Below are 21647 nucleotides of genomic sequence, written 5' to 3'. Positions count from 1 at the left end.
CTTCACTCACTTAGAATATGGAACCAATGTAGAAAGCATTTTAAGATGGAGAATCTTTTATCTGTGGCACCTCTGCATGAGAACCACCTTTTTCAACCCTCGCAAACATATGCAGTTTTTAATATCTGGAAAAATTGCTTAGAGATTTTTATATAGACAATATCTTTTGCATCCTATGAACAATTACATTCCAAATTTAACTTTCCAGCAACGCATTTCTTTCACTATCTTCACATTAGAAACTTTGTTAAACAGAACCTGCCCGATTTTCCTCATCTCGCACCTTCCTGCTGGAAAAAATATTGCTCAGTTTCGAGGAGCATTTCTGCAATATATAAAATTATTTTACAGTCCCTCCCTTTCAAGATCCAAGAGGACAATGGAAAAAGGATCTCTCACGCAACATATCAGAAAAGGAGTGGAAGGTAGCAATGCAGAGAATTCACTCAAGCTCCATATGCACAATGCATACAATATTCAACTCAAAATTATATATCTAGCACATCTGTCTTGCTTAAAACTGTCCAAAATATTTCCAGGGCAAGATCCAACCTGCGAACGCTGCAATCAAGTTCCAGCCTCACTGGGTCACATGTTTTGGGCCTGCACGAATTAAAATGATTCTGGACAAAAATTTTGAAGTGCCTTTCAGACAGCCTTGGTGTCACAATCCCTCCTAATCCACTAACAGCTGTTTTTATTGTTCTTCCGGATGGGCTTAAAGTGGAGAAGGACAAACAAACTGTGATTGCCTTCACTACACTATTGGCACGCAGACTAATTTTGCTAAACTGGAAGAACCCTAACTCCTCTTTTAAGTTAATGGGTAACTGATGTTTTATACCATTTGAAATTGGAAAAAATGAAACTCTCAGAGGATCTGTGCAGAACTTTTTCAAAATCTGGCAGGATCTAATCTATATTACTAAACCACAGTTTAATTTATGCATGGTGGACACACCGAAGCGCATGCGCACTGTGCTGTGGCGCCCCAGACCACAGTTTAATTTATGCATGGCGGACGCACCGAAGCGCATGCGCACTGCGCCGTGGCGTCCCAGAGTCAAACGCAGCGGCTTCCCAGAGTCAGTAGGTGGCACCCAAACAACACAACCTGTAAACTAAACTTGCTCTAATCCACTGTGCCAGCAGTCTGTGTGGCATAGACCGCATGGATAAAAACAATAAACGGAGGCTCCTACAACGCGCCCCAGAGTCAAACGCAGCGGCTTCCCAGAGTCAGTAGGTGGCGCCCAAACAACACAACCTGTAAACTAAACTTGCTCTAATCCACTGTGCCAGCAGTCTGTGTGGCATGTTTGAATCACATAACGGTCATTCAGTAACAGAGAAACAAAAACGAGACCGCATGGATAAAAACAATAAACAGAGGCTCCTACAACGCGCTTCACAAACACCAGAAGCATAGAACTCACGGCTCCAAAACGAAACACCTCAAGTAACAGAAATACAAAAACGAGCCTGTACGGATAAAAACAATGAACAAAGGCGCCTACAACGCGCCTCTGAAACAACACACGCAAAGGACTCACAGCTACAAAAACAAAGAGCTCAACGGTTACAAATACAAAACCGAGCCCGTACGGATGAAAACAATCAACGAAGGCGCCTACAACGCGTTTCTGAAACACTACATGCAAGAGAGGCACGGATCCAAAAAGAAACTGCACAAGGGCTATAAAGTCGTACAATATTCCAACAAAGAAAAAGACAAAGACAGGAACTACGGACAGACGCTGAACAATTCCGCCAGTTAGCTGAGAATGCATTCTATAATGAGTCCACTGTTTATGAAAATTCATTGGGAGTAATGACTGTCATTTGCAGTCATTGTCATTCACTTCCTTGAAGAAACAACTGGCAGTACAACTGATGAGTTTGCACGTTATTGTCAAAAAGGTCAAGTTAAGCTGCCTGCTTTGGATGAATATCCTGAATATTTTCGTATGCTTTTGACTAACAGTGTACCATCCATCCATCCATTTTCCCGAAAGTAAAACCTTTATGGAATGCATTAGATCCTACAATAGTTCATTTGCTTTTGCATCTACCGGGGTAAATATCAAGCCACCAACTGGGAATGGCCCATACTGCTTTCGCGTGTGAGGACAAATATTGCATCGGATTGGAACAGTGCACCCTGAGCCAAATCACCAATGCAAATTTACGTGTTAGATCTAGATGACGCAGTTTATCAACAAATGAACCTTCCTGAAAACAAGCAATGCACAGAGCTCAAAATGAGAAACGTAGCTGAAGTCATAAACAATCACCCATTAGCAAACTCTATAAAAATGCTACATGAGGTTGAAAAAGAAGCCAATACAAAAGCACAGGCGGACGGTGTAGCAACAACTAAAATTGCCTTAGTGCTAATAAAGGACAAAGAACGCGATCCGAGATGATACAAAGTTCCCATCGTTAATGAAGTAGCAATTGTGGTTCAATGTAAAGACGGTGAGCCTCTGTTTCACCGCGATATTGTCATGCATTTACGTCCTGATGGAACCAACCAACCTAAATTCCAACGTGTGGACACTGGTTTTACTTATAAGTGCAACAACTCAAAGACATTTTGGACTTACATGATGTGACAATTACAATTCCATTTTTGTTTTAATAGCTTGGTAATGTTAGTACAAATATCTATAATTCAATGAAAACTTTACCAGGACGCTCCCACCCTCCATCACTTTTCATTCCGGTCGCAGGACACACCGAGGCACATGCGCACAGCCCCTCAACGCCCCAGAGTCAAACCCAGCGGCTTCCCAGAGTCAGTGGGTAGCACCCGAACAACACAACCTGTAAACTACACTTGCTGTAATCCACTGTGCCAGCAGTCGGTGTCAGCAGAGGCAAAGGAATCGCGGCTCCACAAAACGAAACCAGTTTAGTACAGATATGCTTATTTAATTAAATGACATTTCCCCGGACGCACCCACCCTCCATGATATTTCATCCATCCAAATATCGGAGGGAACAGAAACTGATTGCCATTCTTGGATTTGCGATTCTTTCGAGAATCGCGGGCTTGCTGGTCAATAATATTTTAGAATAAGCTCTTAAAGCACTGAGGAAGTAGATTCTCTTCCCATTTCTTTTTCTTCTCCATTTATCTTTATCCGCCTTTTAAACTCATCAATTTATTTATTTTTACTAGCTTTAAATTTTACGCCATTGGCCATGCTCTCTTTCTCAGGGGTGGGGGTTGATTTGTTTTCAATCCTGTTTTTTGTAAAAATTGATCTTCATCATTCCATTTGTATGGAATGATGAAAATAAAATCAATAAAATTAAAAAAAAAAAGTGCTGGCTTTTTTTACAGATTACTTAACCATGGATAAAGAATATTAATATAATGTGACAAATTTCAGTAACACTTTATTTGAAGGGTGTCTATAGTAACCTCATAACATATGCATAAGCATAGAATGACATTTAAGAAGAAGTACTTCATTATTAATGAACAGTAAACATCAGTATTTGGAAGATGTGGAACAAAATATCTTTGCTTTTTTTTTTTTTTTTTTTTTTTTTAAGAAGTCACATCTTAGCACTCATTCAAAATTCACCATAATTTAACTAACGTATGTATTGCCACATCAGAGTCCACACATATTATGGGATGCTCCTTGTTTTAGTACAATACAGTGGCATCTACTTTATTAAATATCTATCAGCTTGCATGTAATATTATGAAATGATCAAATATTGCTTCTTAAATTAAATATTATTCATTAACCTATTCATGTGTTGTGAATTTCCATGTAGACATCCTTCAAATAAACTGTTAGCTAAGTTTATTCACCTGTTAGACTTTTTAAAATAATCTTGAATTATTCAAATTTAAAGATGCAGCGGGAAGACTCTTTCTATATTTCTACTAGTTACACATATCTTCAGTTGCTCACTTGTAGCAGTCATGTTAACAGGTATTGAAAATGTTTCCTCCTCACACAAAAATGAAGTATTTTAAAATGAAGATCTAGTTCTGATGCTTGTTAAATAGTGGCATTGGATGAATGGAACATGAAAGAAAGAACCAGCCATCATGACTAATAACGCCACTAATATGATCTTTGTGGTATAGCTTATGCAGATATTCATGTCGGGTACTTTGTGCACACACTCACTTCACAGCTGGACAAAGAGAAGCTTAAAGAGAAGCAATGTTTATTGGACTTGCCAACAAACAAATGGAACAGCGCTTTGGAAATGCTGGAAAGGTTTTTCAATAACAGCCAGTCATCTGAGCAGCTCTGCGTACTGTATAGACAGTGAGGTTGCTCCCAGTGTGACTGGCATTCATTGTGCTTGTCAGCAACATATCCACCAGAGGTGCCAAGTCTTTTTTTATGTAATGATAACTGATAGTCATGTAAGAATCAGGTACCCTGTATGTTTAGCTGTCACATATAAGGCTACTCTCCCTGCTGACCTTAGAGATGTGGCGGTAGGTACAATATCTATTTTCAACATTGGTGTAGGGCTTTATTATCTTTACAGGTAAAAACTGCCATAGATTATTTTTTGGGCACGAGGCAAATTGAATGGTAGCTTGGAGCTATCCACTGTCTCCTATGTACAGTAGATTGTTTAGGCTCTATTCGTTTGAATGTCAAGATTTTGTTTATGGGTGATGCTGGGATAAATGATTTCTCACGTTTGTTGTGTTACAACAATACTTCTGAGTTGCATAGCTTACATATGGCTTTGCTTTTATCCAGTTGTTCTTTACCAACGCATCATCTGAATCCATACTAAGTCCATACGTTTGATTTAAGTATTGAAGACACCAATGAGATAGTAAAGTGCTTTTTCCATAGAACGCCTTAACAGGCTCATTATTGACATCTACTGGATAGGAAGCCAAAAAAGAAGATATGTCTTAAATGAGGTATTCGGCAGTTTTTCAGTTCGCATTTCTGTCAGTGCCTATATGTTGAATAGGCTATATAACCTGCACGTTGTAGTTGATCAGTAGTGTGATGACAACTGATGGAACCAGAAGCAGAAATGGATTTTGATAGTCGGACCTCGCTAAGTCGACCCTCCCTAAGGTCGAAAACCTCCCTATATCGAATTACTCGTTTGTCCCCGGACGAAATCCCATAAGACCAATGTATTTTAGATCTCCTCAATTCAAAAACTTTTCGGCTCCCAACCTCCGTTAGTCGAATTTTCTATGGCCTTTGGGTTATTATTCTGAGGCTACATTTCAGAACACGTGGTCTGGAAAACCAAGAAAAGGGACGCAAAGTCTTACCTTAATGCATTCCACAAGGGATTAAGCGACTCTCTGAGGGTAGGATGTCTATTTTGAGACCAAAAATGTCCGAAAACTAAAGGGAGTGGCTGGAATAATCCGCGTCCCTTCGGTGCTCCATGAGTCATAACCAACCGGGTGGCGTCTGTAATTTCCAAATTGTCTCAAGAAAGACGTTTTTAACCCATTTTCCCTTCACCTTTGTCAGTCTCTTGTTGGGAGGAGCCTTGAATAGTGTCCTTTCAAGATTTTCTCGAAGTCGACAGTGCGGTGAATGTTTGTGGAGAACTAACGGACGCTGACATTATTGCTGAGGTGGCAAACGAGGAACAAAAGGAAAATGAGAGTGGGGATAAGGAAGAATACGGCAACAATGTCGATACTCAGCCTGTCCCCAGCCGAAAAGAAGCGAGACAGGCTATTGACGTACTGTGCAGATTCTTGGAATCTACTCCGGATCTTGAGGAAAATGTGTTTCGGTTCATTGACGAGATTGAGGAGATTGTCGAGCGAGATGTTAAAGGTAACCTGTTTCATTGCACTGTTCGATAGTACATACTGTAGATGCATGTACCGGTATGTAGCCTACATATATACGTATAAAACGACAATATAATAAACGGTTATATAATAATTAAGCTGGAAAAATAATGTCCTTGATTAACCCGCGCCTATTATGCCGTTTTCCCTAACTTGAAAACTCAGTAAGTCGAATTTTTTTTCGGGTCCCTTTGAGTTCGATTCAGCGAGGTCCGACTGTATTGCAAAAGGAAACGGGGCCATTTCATGTCCTGGTTTTTCATCTGCTTAATGTTGAGACAACCACATTTAAACTAATCACTGGTAAAACTCTTACATTATCAATCCTGCATTTTGACATGCTGTATAGTATGTTGTAAAAATATTAAGTCTACCTGGTTCTGTTCTGTAACACTGCTTTATTTTTTTCAGCGCAAGACACAGCAAGAAAGCAAGAGTGGAGTTAAAGAGTCAGGGAGAAGATTGTCAGGCTGATAAGCCAGTTAGGCCAGTGATGAAATCTCTGCCTGTTGTCACTGTTCCTAAAGGCTACAGGGTAAGTATATGTGTGATGAACAGTACAAAGTATTGACTATTGTACTTCAAGGCTTTATGCAGGCAATATAAAAAGTGTAATAATGTATTGCTCAATCCCACTGTTTGTCTTTTAGGCAACGAAACCACACATGAAGTCATTAATTCATACTGTTCAACGAAACCAGTTGTTGATGTCTACCCCAAGCTCACTGGGTCAATCAACTATTGTCAAATCTTTCATTAAACACACTACCCCACTCAAAGTTGATACCAAGGTAATTAAAGTCTTGTGTATCTCTTTACTGTACTAAAACTTTTAAAAGCAACCAAGCACCTTGTGCAAGACTTTTCCCTGGAAGCAAGGGAAACAAAAACTATATTTTAGCATAAAGGGGTGGTTTGTTAATTTTATGATCGATACTGTATACAACCAAGTGAAGTAACACTTAATGTTTCGAATAAGTTGTTGTCCATTGTGTTTATTTTTATCATGCTATATTTAGTTTAATTTTACTTTTTCTGTTTTGGGTCCCTCACCTTGCAGACTCAAGGTGTAGTAAGTATACATATGCAATGTTTCTATATTTGTTGTGGAATGAATTTGGAGCATGCAATCTCTTTATGTGCATTTAAATACCTTTTACACATGGGTGCTGCCTAAATTACTGTGTCTCTCATGTCCCAAATCCACTCATCCCCAATATTGTATTTAACTGATTTTTTACCTTCTTCTTCCTAGCTTTTATTATTGCCATTACCCTTTGGCAAACCTTTGAAATTTCAAAATGATGTGGTAGAAAGCAACTTTATAGGACAGAAAATTTGTGATGCTCCTTTTGGAAGTATGCTTAATCATTATATCTAATCCTCAACAACAAACAAAGTATAACGTTATACAAAGTAACTGAATTATTGAACCATTTCTTTGTTGGTCTACCCCTTAAGTTTGGTCATTTTTATGAACAGTTGCCAATTGTACTGTCAGTCCATTAGTGATTGAAAATGACACCTCCAAGTACAACTAAGTGCTGTGAAACAGATTTTCCAGAGGGAAGAAGGAAAGGTAAGCTTTGTAGGTCGTTATTAACACGTATATGATGTCTGAATATGGCAAAAGAAGAACCTATTCTTGTAGATCTTAAGAAATTCTGAACTAGCAAAATCCCCTATATATTGTTTATGTTGGTGTTTTTTTTTTTGTTTTTTTAGCTGCTATTGGAGCATTTTAAAAAAGACTGTTGGGGTGAGAACACAATTAATGCCAGAGCCTGTGAAATGCTCAAAGTTACAGAACTTCGTCCTGGTTCTGATTAACTCAGTGTTTGGTGGAATGCCCTTATTCCTCTTGTGCTTCCTATCTAAATGCCAGTACGACACTTGTCTCTCAGATCTGTTTTTGTGTTTGTTTGTTTTTTTTAAAGCTGAATTGTATGGAATTAACATGTAAATGTAATCTCCTATACATATTAAATAGAATAAATACCTAATATTATTCTTTTGTGAATCTTTTTGGCTAAAGTAGTGAGAATAGCGCCAATGTTAAATTAAAATTTAAAATGTAGATATGAAAACCGCTGTACTTTTTGCAGTCTACTTGCTTGTTAACGTAGCACTGTAAGAGTTTCTTTACCAACTGCAATTCATATAACTAATTGATGAACAGCTTTTTGTTTTTCACACACGTTTAATGTTATTCTGCAACTTCCTCACTCTTGTTGGTTAGTGTCATTCCATTACAGAAACAATGTTCGATCCCTGGAACAAATTGTGGTATAGCTTGAAGTTCCAGCTGCTGTACTCACTTGTTGGGTTTAAATGAAGTACTTGCCATCTGTCCTATAGTGCCCCCGCTGCTTGTGTGTGCTCTAATCATCAAAAAATAAAGGGCAAAGTAAAACTCATAACACTGATCAGTGGGAGCTAAGCTGTTTCATTCAGACAGACACCATGTCGACAGAAAAATATGAAAATGTTTGTGTTTTTTTCCTGTACAGGTCTGCAAAATTCCATTTACAAAACCTTTTTTACAACAAAGCTTTTCAATAAAATATCATATAGAAGGCAGTGTTTCACAAAAATAGGGTTTAAATTGTGAATACAAAGTGATGTTAATCAGTTGTCTACATAAGAAAGGCATATAAAATCACCCATGATTGCTAAAACACATTAAATGCAGTCATTTTTCAAACTTATTTTTATTCTGTAGTTAGTCTGTTTTGTACTCTCTTGAACCCATTCTCTAAACTTTGATGGGTGAAAATGACAGTTCAGATTTCAAGGAGAATTGCATGTTGGGTGCAGTATGACAGAAATAAGTGAAGAAATAAATATATAAAAAATAGGCAACAAAAACACATTTTGTGATGCCTTTACTTATTTATACAGACATATTGATTTCTTCTTCATTTCACAATACATTTATTTACAGAGTTATTTAATTTTGTCAGAAATATTCCATTATAGAAAATCATCCTGTTCAGTACCCATCAATTAACAATGAGCCTTATCTGTAACTTGCTGCAGATGTCTCGCTGTTTTTTAAATTTTATGTATTCTACATAAACAAAATCTCGGCAATGCTACCTTGCCATGATTTTTGTGTAGTCTGTTTATTTAGAGCAATTTACAATTCAGTTAAAAGTCTGTGTTTACTAGGGGCAGATTTAGTTAATAATATCTAACAAATGTTTAATGTAAAGCATAGGATATAGTTAGTTCCTTGAATAAATGGAAGGAGTAAAAAATAAATAAATAAATAACCTGCTGGTAATCGACAGGACATGCTGGCCTCAACCTTTAACTCCGTAAGCCAGTTGAGTGCTAGGTGGTGCTACAAGTGGGAGCAGATATTCAATCCAAAGAGCATGCAGTAGATGAAGACTGGGAAAATTACTTCTCACCCACAAGTTAGGACCTGTTTCAGCATGTGGTTAAGTTGGTTGGTTAGTAATGTGAAACTTGCTGTTTCACAAATGGCTTGCAGTAGGTGTCACTAAGCTTCAGATATGCCAGAGCAGAATTCGTCAGCATTGACAAAATATCAGCTAGATCAAAAATATTGTTTATTACAGCATGCCATTTGCATGAAGCAACACTATTGTTCAGCAATAAACATCATATGGTGAGCAATGCAACAGTTACAAATGGTGCAGTAATTTGCACATGCAGGCTGTTAATGGTTGCAAGTTAATTTGTTCAGGTTATATGCTTATAAATATATTTTTTTTACTGAAAGAGACAAAATGTGCAGGTTATATATGGGAAAATAAGATATGGTTTTATTAAAGTCTATTAATAACTCTGTGTTTATACTGATGACTGAGAGATTGTTTTTTATGAAGAAAACAGACAACTCTTGAAACAATTAGCAACACTAGGGACCAAAGCTGAACAATGCCAAACAATGTCGAAATGTCCTTGAAAAAAGTCTGAAGTTACTTGTGTCATATAATGCACCTGTCCGGTATCCAAGTTGTATGCTCACAACATTACAAACATAACATCTGATGTTCAGTCATACTACACCTAAACATTTACAAACAGGTGTACCAAATGCAACCACTGACTGTATCAGAGAAGTGCTGCATACTATGAAGTTATGTCGTTCCATTTGTTTTCATCATTCATTTTGTAATGTTATGGTTTTGTGTATGGTGATGATGGTTCAATTTAGTTTATTTTTTATAGCGCTCTTCACTGAGTGCAGGCACAGAGTATTAGCATGTTCTCAGGTAAAGTGCAAATACAGACTTTATCAAATACTAATTGCATAATAAGTTCACATTAAGACACATTTTTGTGTAAAAGGACAGGTGAAATAGTTTAAAGTGTATTAACCTAAATGGAAGTCATCAATTTATGTCCATTAATTGATTGTTGAACCGTGGCCAGTTGACAACAGAGGAGAGGAAAACTAAAACTCCAGTCTAAGTTTTAGATGTTGTCCTTCATAGTTGTTTGCAACTTTGTTTTATAGTTCTGTTACTTAGCACTGAAAGTTACTTTTCCTGATTAAATGGGAAGTTGTTTCTTTTTGGCCTGTCTAGATCATGCTGTAACCATATTCTAATACTTTTTGTAATCTAACTAGGAAAAAGGGAGACAACACCTTGAAATGCTAAAAAAGAAAAAAGATCAAGAAATAAAGCGACTAAAGAAAATGGAAGATGAAAAGAAATGGAAACTAGAAGAAATGAAAAGGTAAAAATCCAAACTCTATATCTGAACTAAATCTCTTTTAATCACACTGTGGTATGTGGCTGGATATTGGCACTGATGTCCCCGGTTTGATTGATTTTATCTTGATTGAATTAGTGTGCACTGATATATTTAAAGTGCTGGCTTTTTTAGAGATTACAACAACACATGAACTTTTGATTGATGTGGTCATGTGATGGAACAGCACATTGGAAATGCTAGAAAGGGTTTTGGAACATCTCTATTCACACATTTATAAATTTCAAAAACCCGTTTCAAGTGTACAATCTTAGGGAGTTGGGGCTCATTCTGGAAATACCAAACACATGTCAGGTACCACCACTGAGCAAGACATTAGTCAATCACACATCACACCTATGTGCACACACCATCGTGAATCTGGTTTAAGAAGTTAATGTTCTTGTATTTTAGATATGGAAGGAAATCCAGAGTACTGAAATAAATACAAATTACAAAAGCAAATTGCACATGACTGCAAAGCCTGAATTTAAACTTAACCTCTGGGACAGTGAAACAGCTGCATGAATTATTATACCCTCCCCATAGACACCTGTTAATTTGTTTGAAAATGTTTGAGTACCAATATACTAATCAGCAGTTTTTATATTTTTTTGCTAATGGGATTCATTTTTTATATGTGATCTAACCGTATCAATGGAAAATTGCAGCTAAAATGTGGGATTCCTCCCAACCCCCCCCGCCCAGTATAATCTACTGCATGCATACAAGATATCAAGAGCAGTCAGCCTTGTATGCTTACAGGCAGAGAGTATGATTTTCTGGCTTAAGACACTGTTCTCCAAACTCCAAGGCAGCTTTCCAAATGTGCCGTGCTGTTTGGCCCTGAGTAAATTTGTTTTAACCTGCCTGTACTGAAATTGTTAAAAGTTTGATACTTGTCGCAACATAGTATAAACCACAGGTACAAACATTAGTAAATATTAAATAATACACACAACCCCAGTTCTGTGAGACTGGATATGTTTTCAAAGACTGCATACATGGTCAACATTTTTTTTTTTTTTAATTTGTTAATCAGTTTTTCCCATGTCTGTTGGATAGATTAGAAAAGAGCTTCTTATACTCTCAGGCTAGTGCAATTAGTTTTTTCTTATTTACATGCTGACAGTTTTTTTTTTTGTTAAATCTTTTTAGCAAACTATCCATATTACTAAACGAGAATGGTAAACCGGATATGGACGCAGGGACCTGCCCGCAAAAGACATAGTGCGCAGGTGCCACACAAAGCCCCCCTCCACTAACAGAAAGAAATGAGGCAACGCGCCCATAGCACACAAAAAAAAGGAGTCAGACACAGGCGCCACACAAAGCCCATAGCACACAAAAAAGAGGAGTCGGACCCACGCCCCAGAGTGAAACGGGACAGACTACGGAGTACACACACTAACATAAATAAGAAATGAGACACAAAGCCCCCCTCCACTAACATAAATAAGAAATGAGGCAACGCGCCCATAGCACACAAAAAAGAGGAGTCAGACGCAGGCGCCACACAAAGCCCATAGCACACAAAAAAGAGGAGTCAGACCCACGCCCCAGAGTGAAACGGGACAGACTACGGAGTACACACACTAACATAAATAAGAAATGAGGCAACGCGCCCATAGCACACAAAAAACAGGAGTCAGACCCACGCCCCCGAGTGAAACGGGACAGACTACGGAGTCCACAAAGGGTCACCCATCAAGCCCGAGATTACCGCTCAAAAACGAAAGAGCAACCGCAAGCAAACACCCGACATCATACAGAAACCCCACAAATACGGACAAAACAACATATTTGAATCACATTATCCCCGCCCCACAGTGAAATGGGACATACTATGGAGTCCACAAAGGTTCACAAATTAAGCCCGAGATGGTACGTAAAAAGAGGAGTCACCCCCCCGCACCAGAGTAAAATGGGACAGACTACGGAGTCCACAAAGGGTCACACATCAACCCCGAGATATTACGGAAAGCGAATTGTGGTACGGAAAACGGCAGATACTACGATAGGAGCATTCGCCTACAACGCGCATCTGAAATCAACGTACACACTACACAGCATAATCCACGCACTTCTAAAAAACCACACGCGGACACCCGACGTCATACATAAACAACAAGAAACCAGACTACACTGCATATTGGAATCACATTACAGTGATGCAATATTAACAGCACAACCACAGATAACACAGACGCAACACCTGATGGGTAATAATAAGAAGAAACGAACGCTCCGTATTAAACATACGTCATCTGAACACGTACAAACTATACAGCATAGGTGAATCTCATTACAGTGATGCACTATTAACCGTACAACCACAGAAAACGCTCCCTATTAACAGTGAGTGCGATCATCCTTATTACTTACCCATATTACTAACGATAAAGAACAGACAAGTCATGAATTCACGATCACGGGTACAAAACGATATGGCTCGAGTAACGGGACCACAAAGACGAGCTTGCATGAAAAAAAACAATAAACGTAGGCGCCTACAACGTGCTTCTGAAACCGCGGAAGAAAAACTGTCACAGCTCCAAAAACGAAAAGCTCAACTAACACAGGTACAGAAACGAGCCCAAATGGACAGATACAATGAACGTAGACACATGCAGCGCGCATCTCAAACTGTGGAAGCGAAGCAGGCACGGGTTCAAAAGGAAAGAGCTCGAGTGACAGACATACAAAAACGGGACCGACGGGAAAAAATCAATGAACGCAGACGTCTACAACGCGCGTCTGAAATGCCGGAAAACAAGCAGGCACGGCTACAAAAAGACTGACCGGGATACAAAAACGGGCCCGGCTCCATAAAAACAATGAACGCCGGCGACTACAACGCGCTTCTCACACAACACAAGCAAAGCAGTTACAGCTCCAAAACAACACATCCCAAATACTGGACATTAACTTCCCTGAAGAAACAACTGGCAATACAACTAATGAGTTTAGATGTTGTTGTCAAAAGGGTCAAGTTAGACTGCCTCCTTTACATGAATATCCTGAATATCTACGGAAGCTTCTAACTAACGATGTACCTGAAAGTAAAAACTTTATGAACTGCATTAGATACTACAATGGTTCATTTGCTTTTGCATCTACCGGAGTAAATATCAGGCCACCAGCTTGCAATGGCCCGTACTGCTTTCGCGTATGTGGACAAATATTACATCGCATTGGAACAGTTCACCCTGAAACAAATCACGAACGCAAATTTGCAGAAATATACATCTTAGATCCAGATGACGCAATCTATCAACAAATGAACCTTCCTGAAAACAAACAATGCACGGAGCTTATAATGAGAAATGTCACTAAGGTCATAAACAATCACCCCTTAGCTAAGTCTATAAAAATGCTACATGAGGTTGAAAGAGAGGTGTGGACGAAAAAGGCACACTGAAAAGCAGGCAGATAATATTTTCTCAATTCTCTTTATTTATTTCATTCGGAGTCACAGTAAGTAGAGATTCAAAAGAGCATAATTTGTTGCCGCAAAGCTCAATTGAACCCTGATCAAAAGCCAGGAGGGGTTTTTTATACTTCAGCATCTCATGATTAATAAGACAGAAAGAACATCCTTATCAAAACAGTAAAGTTAAACAATATGTCTGTTGAGCTAAGCATTATCTGTGTTTTCAATGCTAAGCACAGGAGAGACGCCTTTGCATAAACTACATGTACTTTCTGCAGCCTTGTGACTTTGTCCCTGAAACATTCACTCTGAGAAAGGGAAAACAAGAAACAGCTTACATTTTATTCATGTGGACACTATTTCTCCTGAACCCTGGAATAACATATTTTTGTTAGTTCATAAGCCAAAGCGTCTCTTACTGGCAAGTTAGAGAAATAGTTATTATAAAAATTCTAATTTACTAAACACACAAAGTACATGGTGCTGAGGAGAACATTCTTCTTCTACAGAGGCCAATACAAAAGCAACCTGCGGCTGCCCAGCGGGTACGAGTTCAAAACGCCAGGGGTAGGCGAGCGAAGCGAGCAGGGGGCGGAGCCCCCTTGTATGTTATAAAGGATACAGGTAGTGAATTTACTAATTTTGTTACTAAAGCCAGTACTGCAATTTGTCACCAGCTAGATTCTTATGGTTACGTTTTAAATAAATGTGTATTCAGATTTTATTGCTTTAAAGGGGTACTCCACTTGAAGATGTTATTTTTAATTAAATGTTACTTAACCCATGTGGTTTGTAGTTATGGCTGATACAAAATTTATCACATTCTCATTCACAAATGGAGCTAATAACGTTTATGCTTTAATATAAGTGCACACTGACCAATGCAGAAAGCAGCAAACAATTTTAAAACACCCATAAAAAAAATCTTGCGTTACTTGTATCTCATAATCGACATAAAGACATCCAGCTGAATACTCCCAACAGGCAAAACATGCACATTTTTTGTTTAAATGTTGTTAATTCAAATCCTCTATTAAATCATTTCCCATTTCATGCTGGATCTATTAGCATGAAGCCCTGAGCTCATAAATGATCCAATATAAAAGGTCAGGGCTATGTCTCTGTCCACGTTGTACACTTAAGTTTATGAAAGAAATTATGGAATATTTTGTTTGTAATTTTTATATTAATTTTCTAATATTTCCTGAAACAGGTGGCAAAATATTACCAGGGAGTAAACTTGCATAAATGTATACCCCTTCATCTTTATCTAAATCCTATATTTGTTTTCAGGGAACAAGAACTTCTTGAAAAAGAAAAGGCTATTGCTGTACAGTTGAAGGTTAAGAGGGCAGTGGAAGAAATGTCTGCATTGGAGGCTGCCAGAGAGAAGGATAAACTACAAAAACAAACAGTGGAAAGAGAGAAATTAAGGGCATGTCCAACTCTTGCATATAAATTAAATAATTAGGCATTTTTGTATACCATATATTAATGAGAAAATATCTTTCCAACAGCAAAAACAACTGCATAAGGCTAATTTGGAAAATGAACTCAAAGAAAAACAGAAGCAAGAGATACTGGCAAAGGAAAAAACAGATACCTCTGGCAGTCACAAGACGTTGAACATTACTATTGATTTAGAAGTAAGCTTTCACAGAATTCATGTTCTTTAGCTTTAACTCAACTACTACTGTTAGAATAAACGGTTCCGTGGAGATGACCAAGGGATAGATTCAATACATTTTTGGAAATACTAAAAATTTAGCAAATATACTAAGTTTACGTTTCCTTGTAAAGCACTAAATTATTCAAAAACCTTTTTGGTAAGATAAGTGTAATAGCTGCAGTCATAAACAGACACACAAGTGTACTTGTATTAAGAGGGAAAGAAGAAAAGATGACATGGAATTCACAAGTGAAAGGAACCATCCACATTGATTCCAATTGTAAAATTGTGAGTTTTATTGTAGATCCCTGCTGCCTTAATTTAAAACTGAGTGCAGGTTTTATCTAAACTTTTTTATCTTCCATTTTAAAATAAGACATTTGATATCTACAGTTTTCTGAATTAAAATGTTTTAGTTGTAGACATTTTTCCTCTTGATAAATATACTAATGAATTTCACGGTAGGTGCTATAGCAACACTAATGTCTTAGTAAAAGAAATTTTAGATTAGAAATACCCGGTCTTGGTTTTTCTCTCACTTTGCCTGGGTCAGGTGAATTAATAATCTTATTTGAGACATTGTGTGTGTTTGCATAACTAAGTCCTGTGATGTACAGGCCACTTCATCCAGGCTTATATGACTTGTGCCAGTATTGCCAGGGAAAGGCTGTTTACCGCTCTAGACCCAGAACTGGATTAAGTGAGTTTCAGAATTAATATCCAATCATTGTTAGCTGTCTTTCTTTCTTTGTAGAAATCTCCTCAGTCATATGAAATGACTCCTGAAGGTCATAATAAGACTATTGTGCAGTTAGACTCAGATGACTATGGGATGGATCTAAAGAATGATGATTCAACTGATGACGAAAGTGCTCCAAGAAAACCCATTCCATCCTGGGCAGAAGGTAAGTTTCCTTCCTTGAGGAAATTTTTTTTTTTTTTTTTTACAAGCATTATACATTTAAGTGTTTGTGTATGCAGCATAAAATTTTACCAGTAACTTTTAAATTATAGCGTTTCTTGAAGTTTATGGTGAGGCAGCTGACAACTGAGATTTTGCAATTGAGATTTTTTTCTGCTTTATGTGTAAAGGCTGCAGTGGGCTGGTGCCCTGCCCGGGGTTTGTTTCCTGCCTTGCGCCCTGTGTTGGCTGGGATTAGCTCCAGTAGACCCCCGTGACCCTGTAGTTAGGATATAGCAGGTTGGATAATGGATGGATGGATGTGTAAAGGCTAAAAAAAAAAGTGAGACCTGTGACGGATCATTCTTCTTATATGATGTTGTTGCCTTCACTGAGGCTAATTTACTGTTGTATTTTGTGTATTAAAAAAGAAAAAAAAGACCATTTTGGAATTAATACTGGTTAACAAAAATCACAATGGAAATGTTAGAAAATGTGTCATTTGGAAAGATTGAACGTGTTTCAGATTTTCCTGTTTTGTTTTTCTAAGCAGCGTTTCAAATATGGAATACAAATTCTGCTCAGCATTTCTACTCTCTTGAAGGAAAGTAGCAGATTTTTGTATCTGGGACATCGTTTCTATCTTGTTTTATGTTAACCTGACAGTTTTGTTTTATTTGACTGTTACATTGTTTACTTGGGAATCATTCTACTTTTAATAAAGCCTCCAGGACGTCAGTTAGACAAAATTCCATTACACAGTGGATAAGAATCCTTGGGTAAGGGCAGATTGATGCTGTAGTGGATTGCCAAAATGCTTTCTACTGTGTACTATGGTGTACCCTGGAATTGGTAGTTTTGTTGGAATACAGTGGATTTCTGACATTTTGTCAATCTTCAATAATAATTCCTCAAATACACTTGGAGGTCCCATTAGAAGTACTGTAGAGGGAACATAGTTTAATAAGTATCATTCAATGCAACAGCTTGACACAATTCCCATAATGATAGTCAATAAATAGAAATGATTTGATCCATTTTTAAACTGTTCAGGAATTATTTACGTTTTGCATTTCTGCTAAATGTAGCCATGCTTTGTGTGTGTGTGTGTAATCATAAGCAGATACTACACTGCACCAAAAATTTTACAGTTTAGCAAACATTACACAATACTGTATAATTTAACTTGAATTGTTACAAGCTTTGAGACAGAAGGGATTTTATAAAAGATGTACTTGTATTTTACAATTTTTCAGTACAAAATTTAGGGAAACACTCCTTACTGTGAAACTTTTTGAAATCAAACATTACATTGAATACAAGTACAGTATTACGAAATTCTACTCTAATATAATAAAAATATTTAGTATTTCAGAATCGCAAAATGTGTACTTGTGACAGAAGAGGTATTGGTCTGATACATGCAACATTATATGAATGTGAGGAAGATTTCAGTTGATAGAAAATACCTGTATTACCAAATTGTATTTAATATAAACCAGTCCATAGTGAATTTCTCAAATGTAGAACTTTGCTTGGTCCAGAAGAACTGTTATTGGAAAGTGTAGTATATAAAAATTAATATAAAATATAAGTAACGTTTTACACTGTTAATAGGTGAAATTTTAATAGCCAGAATATTGATTGTCAGACAAGATGCAAGCTAAAGAGAGGTATATTTATATTGTGCAAAACATTCAGGTCACAAATTAAACACAATAAGCTTACTCCACAATATTTAATATTGCTAAGAGTTTAATGTCACAGACAAACATCAGTGAAATCTGGAAAATGTAATTTTTTTTTTCTAATCACATTACTTGTGTATTCATTATTTGTCATTAAGAAAATTTAATTATTCTACAAGTACAAGTTTGTTCATTTGTTTTAACTACAAAATACTGCAAATCATGGAGTTGAAGTGAACACCTTTTGACTCTTTACATTTTTCTACCTGAAGGTACATGTTTATACAGTTTACAACTGGTGAAAAATTAAACCAAACACTGCAAAGTATTGGAAATAGAAGTACAGTATTAAAGCTTCCACCAGTATTAAATACCAAAAATCCTAAGCATATTTATTCATTGTTTAGCGCAAAAAAGCATTAACAACCACATAAAGGGAGGACGGCAAAAGAATGAGAACGCTCCATGTAGAATACTTATCTACTGATTGCAAGAAACATGTTCAAAATAGCTATTTATAAATAGAAAGTTATGTAAATTCCAGTAGTAGAATGAAATAATGTTGCACCTAGAAGCAAAATATAACTGCAATATGCTACAAATACTATTTATGAAATTGTCATATACTTAGGTTCACCTGGCATTTGTGAATTTAATTTACGTTAAGGCTGTTTTACTGCATATCTAGTGTATTTGCAATGCATACATTTTTTAGTTTTGAAGAATATTCTTCTAGAGTACTGTATATATATCTCATAAGACATTTAGACAGGTGATCACAATTAATTGATAAGGAAACCATACTTGTAAATTGATGTTTTCTCGCATTTTATAGCAAATGAATGATTGTGCAGGCCAATTTGAGTATAATGTGCATTACACAACAGGATTTTGTGGAACAGAAGTAGGCAAGTACCAGTTTGATTTTTTTTTTATAAACCATTCAATACCAAGATGGTAGTTATGAGCCTTTGATCATAAGTGTTAGAATATTAGAACAGACTTAATATGTTGGGAAATGGATGTGATAAATACACTTGAAATGCAACTTAGAGGACATTTACAGTATGTATTGTCAATACTTAAATGAATTCTGGTAAGTTCATTATATAGCCATGCAACTTGCACATTATCTTCACTATAATGATGTTTAAACTCAGTTATAGTATAAATCTTGCACTAAGTTCAGATCAGTATGTTTTTATTTTTAGGAAGCAGATTTTAAAATTCACTATTTCTGTTTGCTGTGCCATTTAGCAGAGACTTCTTTTTATCTGTCATATCCAACTCCTACAGGGCGAAAGCTAATCCAGGCAGTAAAGTATCATTACTATAATCCTGCTGATCATGACAAACTATTCGGTGAGATCGAACCACCTAATCTGGAGGAAATCTTTAGTAAAAGTAAGCCCCGATATTTGAAGCGAACAAGCTCAGCTGTGTGGACCTCTTTAGGTTGCTTCTCATCTGTGAACACTGCCTCCATCAACAAGTTCACCCATTAGAAAACAATTGACATGCTGTTCTCCATTTTTGTGTAGTTTTAATGTAAGTTAATCTGTACGTATGTTTTTGTTTGTGTTTTTTTTTGTATATATGATCTGAGAATGGGAAAAGAAATCTTAAACATAATTGAAATAAAGTGATGCTTCTGAGTTGTATTTTTCAAGAGTTCTTTGTGTGTGTGTGTTTTAAACCATTTTTTTATAAAAATAAAAGTATTTTAGTGTTATGCTTCAGGAAAAGTTAACCTTTCAATGCTATGGTCATATCTGTACAATTAATAAATGTGGGTTGAAATGTTTCAGATTTAATCACATTTAAAAAATATGCTCAAAGGTGCTGATGCAAGACTGTGCCTTCTTTTTCTTGGTTAACTATTGCAAAAGTAATTGTGGTACACACATGACTAACAAGAGCCACAGGATTTGATTATTGAAAAATAAAAAGCAGGGTTTAATTTTTTTAAAGAACAATATTGGTGACAAATTTGAAGAATTTTAAGTGAAGAAAGATCAGGGTTGCATTTTCCAAAAACAAAACTTAGAAACTAAATAATTTTACCCCTTCTTAATAGGCCACTTTACTAGTGAATATAAAGTGATACTTTATTAACTCTGTCCTAAAGTTGCCTACAAAAAAAGCTTAATAGAATTGGAGGGATAAACAAAAAAAAACAGTTGATTTACAGCACTTTCATCTTATGGTGACATTTTGGTCCTCCAACTGGATGAAATAAAGCTGAGAAAAGTAAACTTGATATAAGTTAATAACAACAAAAAAATGGCAGAACAAGCAAAAATTAAACACCAAAAGTTACCAAGATAAACGCAAAATGAAAAACCATACTTTTGCAAAGAGCTTGTTCTTTTAGATGACATCACAGTGTTACTACGGCATACAGAAGGCTTTCCAACATTAAACCAATAATGTACTGTGATGACATGAAGTGTGGTACTAGTGAGTGTGCATATGACTTACACTGTGCCTCCCCTATTGGGGTACCTGTTAGCAGTAGATGAGGCACCCCAAGTCCAGAGAGAGGAATAACAATATACAAAAATAAGGTTGTGAACTTTTCACCTAATTTTTTCTTTTCACATGAATAGAGATCTTATATCCATAGATATCTTTACCTTTAAATTAGTCACTTGAGCACTCGACTAAATTATAGAATCGACCACAATTAAGCTTGAGGCATATTAACCGTTCAACATAACCGTATGTTTACCATTTGATTGTAGCATAATATTTTATGCACTTCTTGACAATTTAAATTCTACTGATTAGCATTTCCCCACACATCATGGCATTAATATTACTACTACAATATTTTAACTTTAATATAAAATAAAATGTCTGTTAAATGTCAATAATGAAAAGGACAGCTCAAAGAAAAAATAAGTCGCACTGTGCCATTTAGTGGAAGAGAAAATAACATGCTCTATCTATCTCTATGTGCAACAATTATCTAATAACAAAGACTAAATATATGTCGCTCCTCTAAGTTCAACTTGCACACAAAACTAGAATATTCACTTAGACTTTTCTTACTCATTGTGCCTCTAGTACAGGGGTACTCAAAGTTTTTGAATGCCAGTCCACATTCAGTTAGCCACCAACTATCGGGGTCCGCTATAGCCAGGTTTACCGTGTAGGTCTGTAGGACTGTAGGTGTAGGTCTGTAGGAGGCTAGTAATAGATTCAACGCAAATGATAAAATTTTTACAGAAGACCAAGACATGCACAAAACATGGAAAACAATTCAAAAAAGTCACATGACTACTTGCAATTAACACACCAATTACAACAGTTAGTACATAAATGATTGTCACTCAGTGTGAAGTGTGGAACTGTTGTTTCGATTTCATAATGGCAGCATAGTTCGGTGAGTA

At 36.7% G+C, this 21647-nt stretch overlaps 1 protein-coding gene across 1 annotated transcript in view; it reads left to right on the top strand.

The window, feature by feature from the left end:
* Window positions 1-20091, top strand: part of LOC114645444 (inner centromere protein-like) — a 72738-nt gene extending 52647 nt beyond the window's left edge. Inside the window, exons 9-12 of the mRNA XM_051923030.1 lie at window positions 10437-10546; window positions 15288-15640; window positions 16418-16568; window positions 19549-20091. Coding sequence (XP_051778990.1) covers window positions 10437-10546; window positions 15288-15465 — 288 coding nt within the window. The 3' untranslated portion in view covers window positions 15466-15640; window positions 16418-16568; window positions 19549-20091. The remainder of the gene's footprint in view (window positions 1-10436; window positions 10547-15287; window positions 15641-16417; window positions 16569-19548) is intronic.
* Window positions 20092-21647: the final 1556 nt, after the last annotated feature.

The sequence above is a fragment of the Erpetoichthys calabaricus genome, chromosome 2 (genome assembly GCF_900747795.2).
Source record: "Erpetoichthys calabaricus chromosome 2, fErpCal1.3, whole genome shotgun sequence".
Lineage (NCBI taxonomy): Eukaryota > Metazoa > Chordata > Cladistia > Polypteriformes > Polypteridae > Erpetoichthys > Erpetoichthys calabaricus.
Note: the sequence above shows the minus strand (reverse complement) of the source record. Positions and strands in the feature narration are given on the sequence as shown.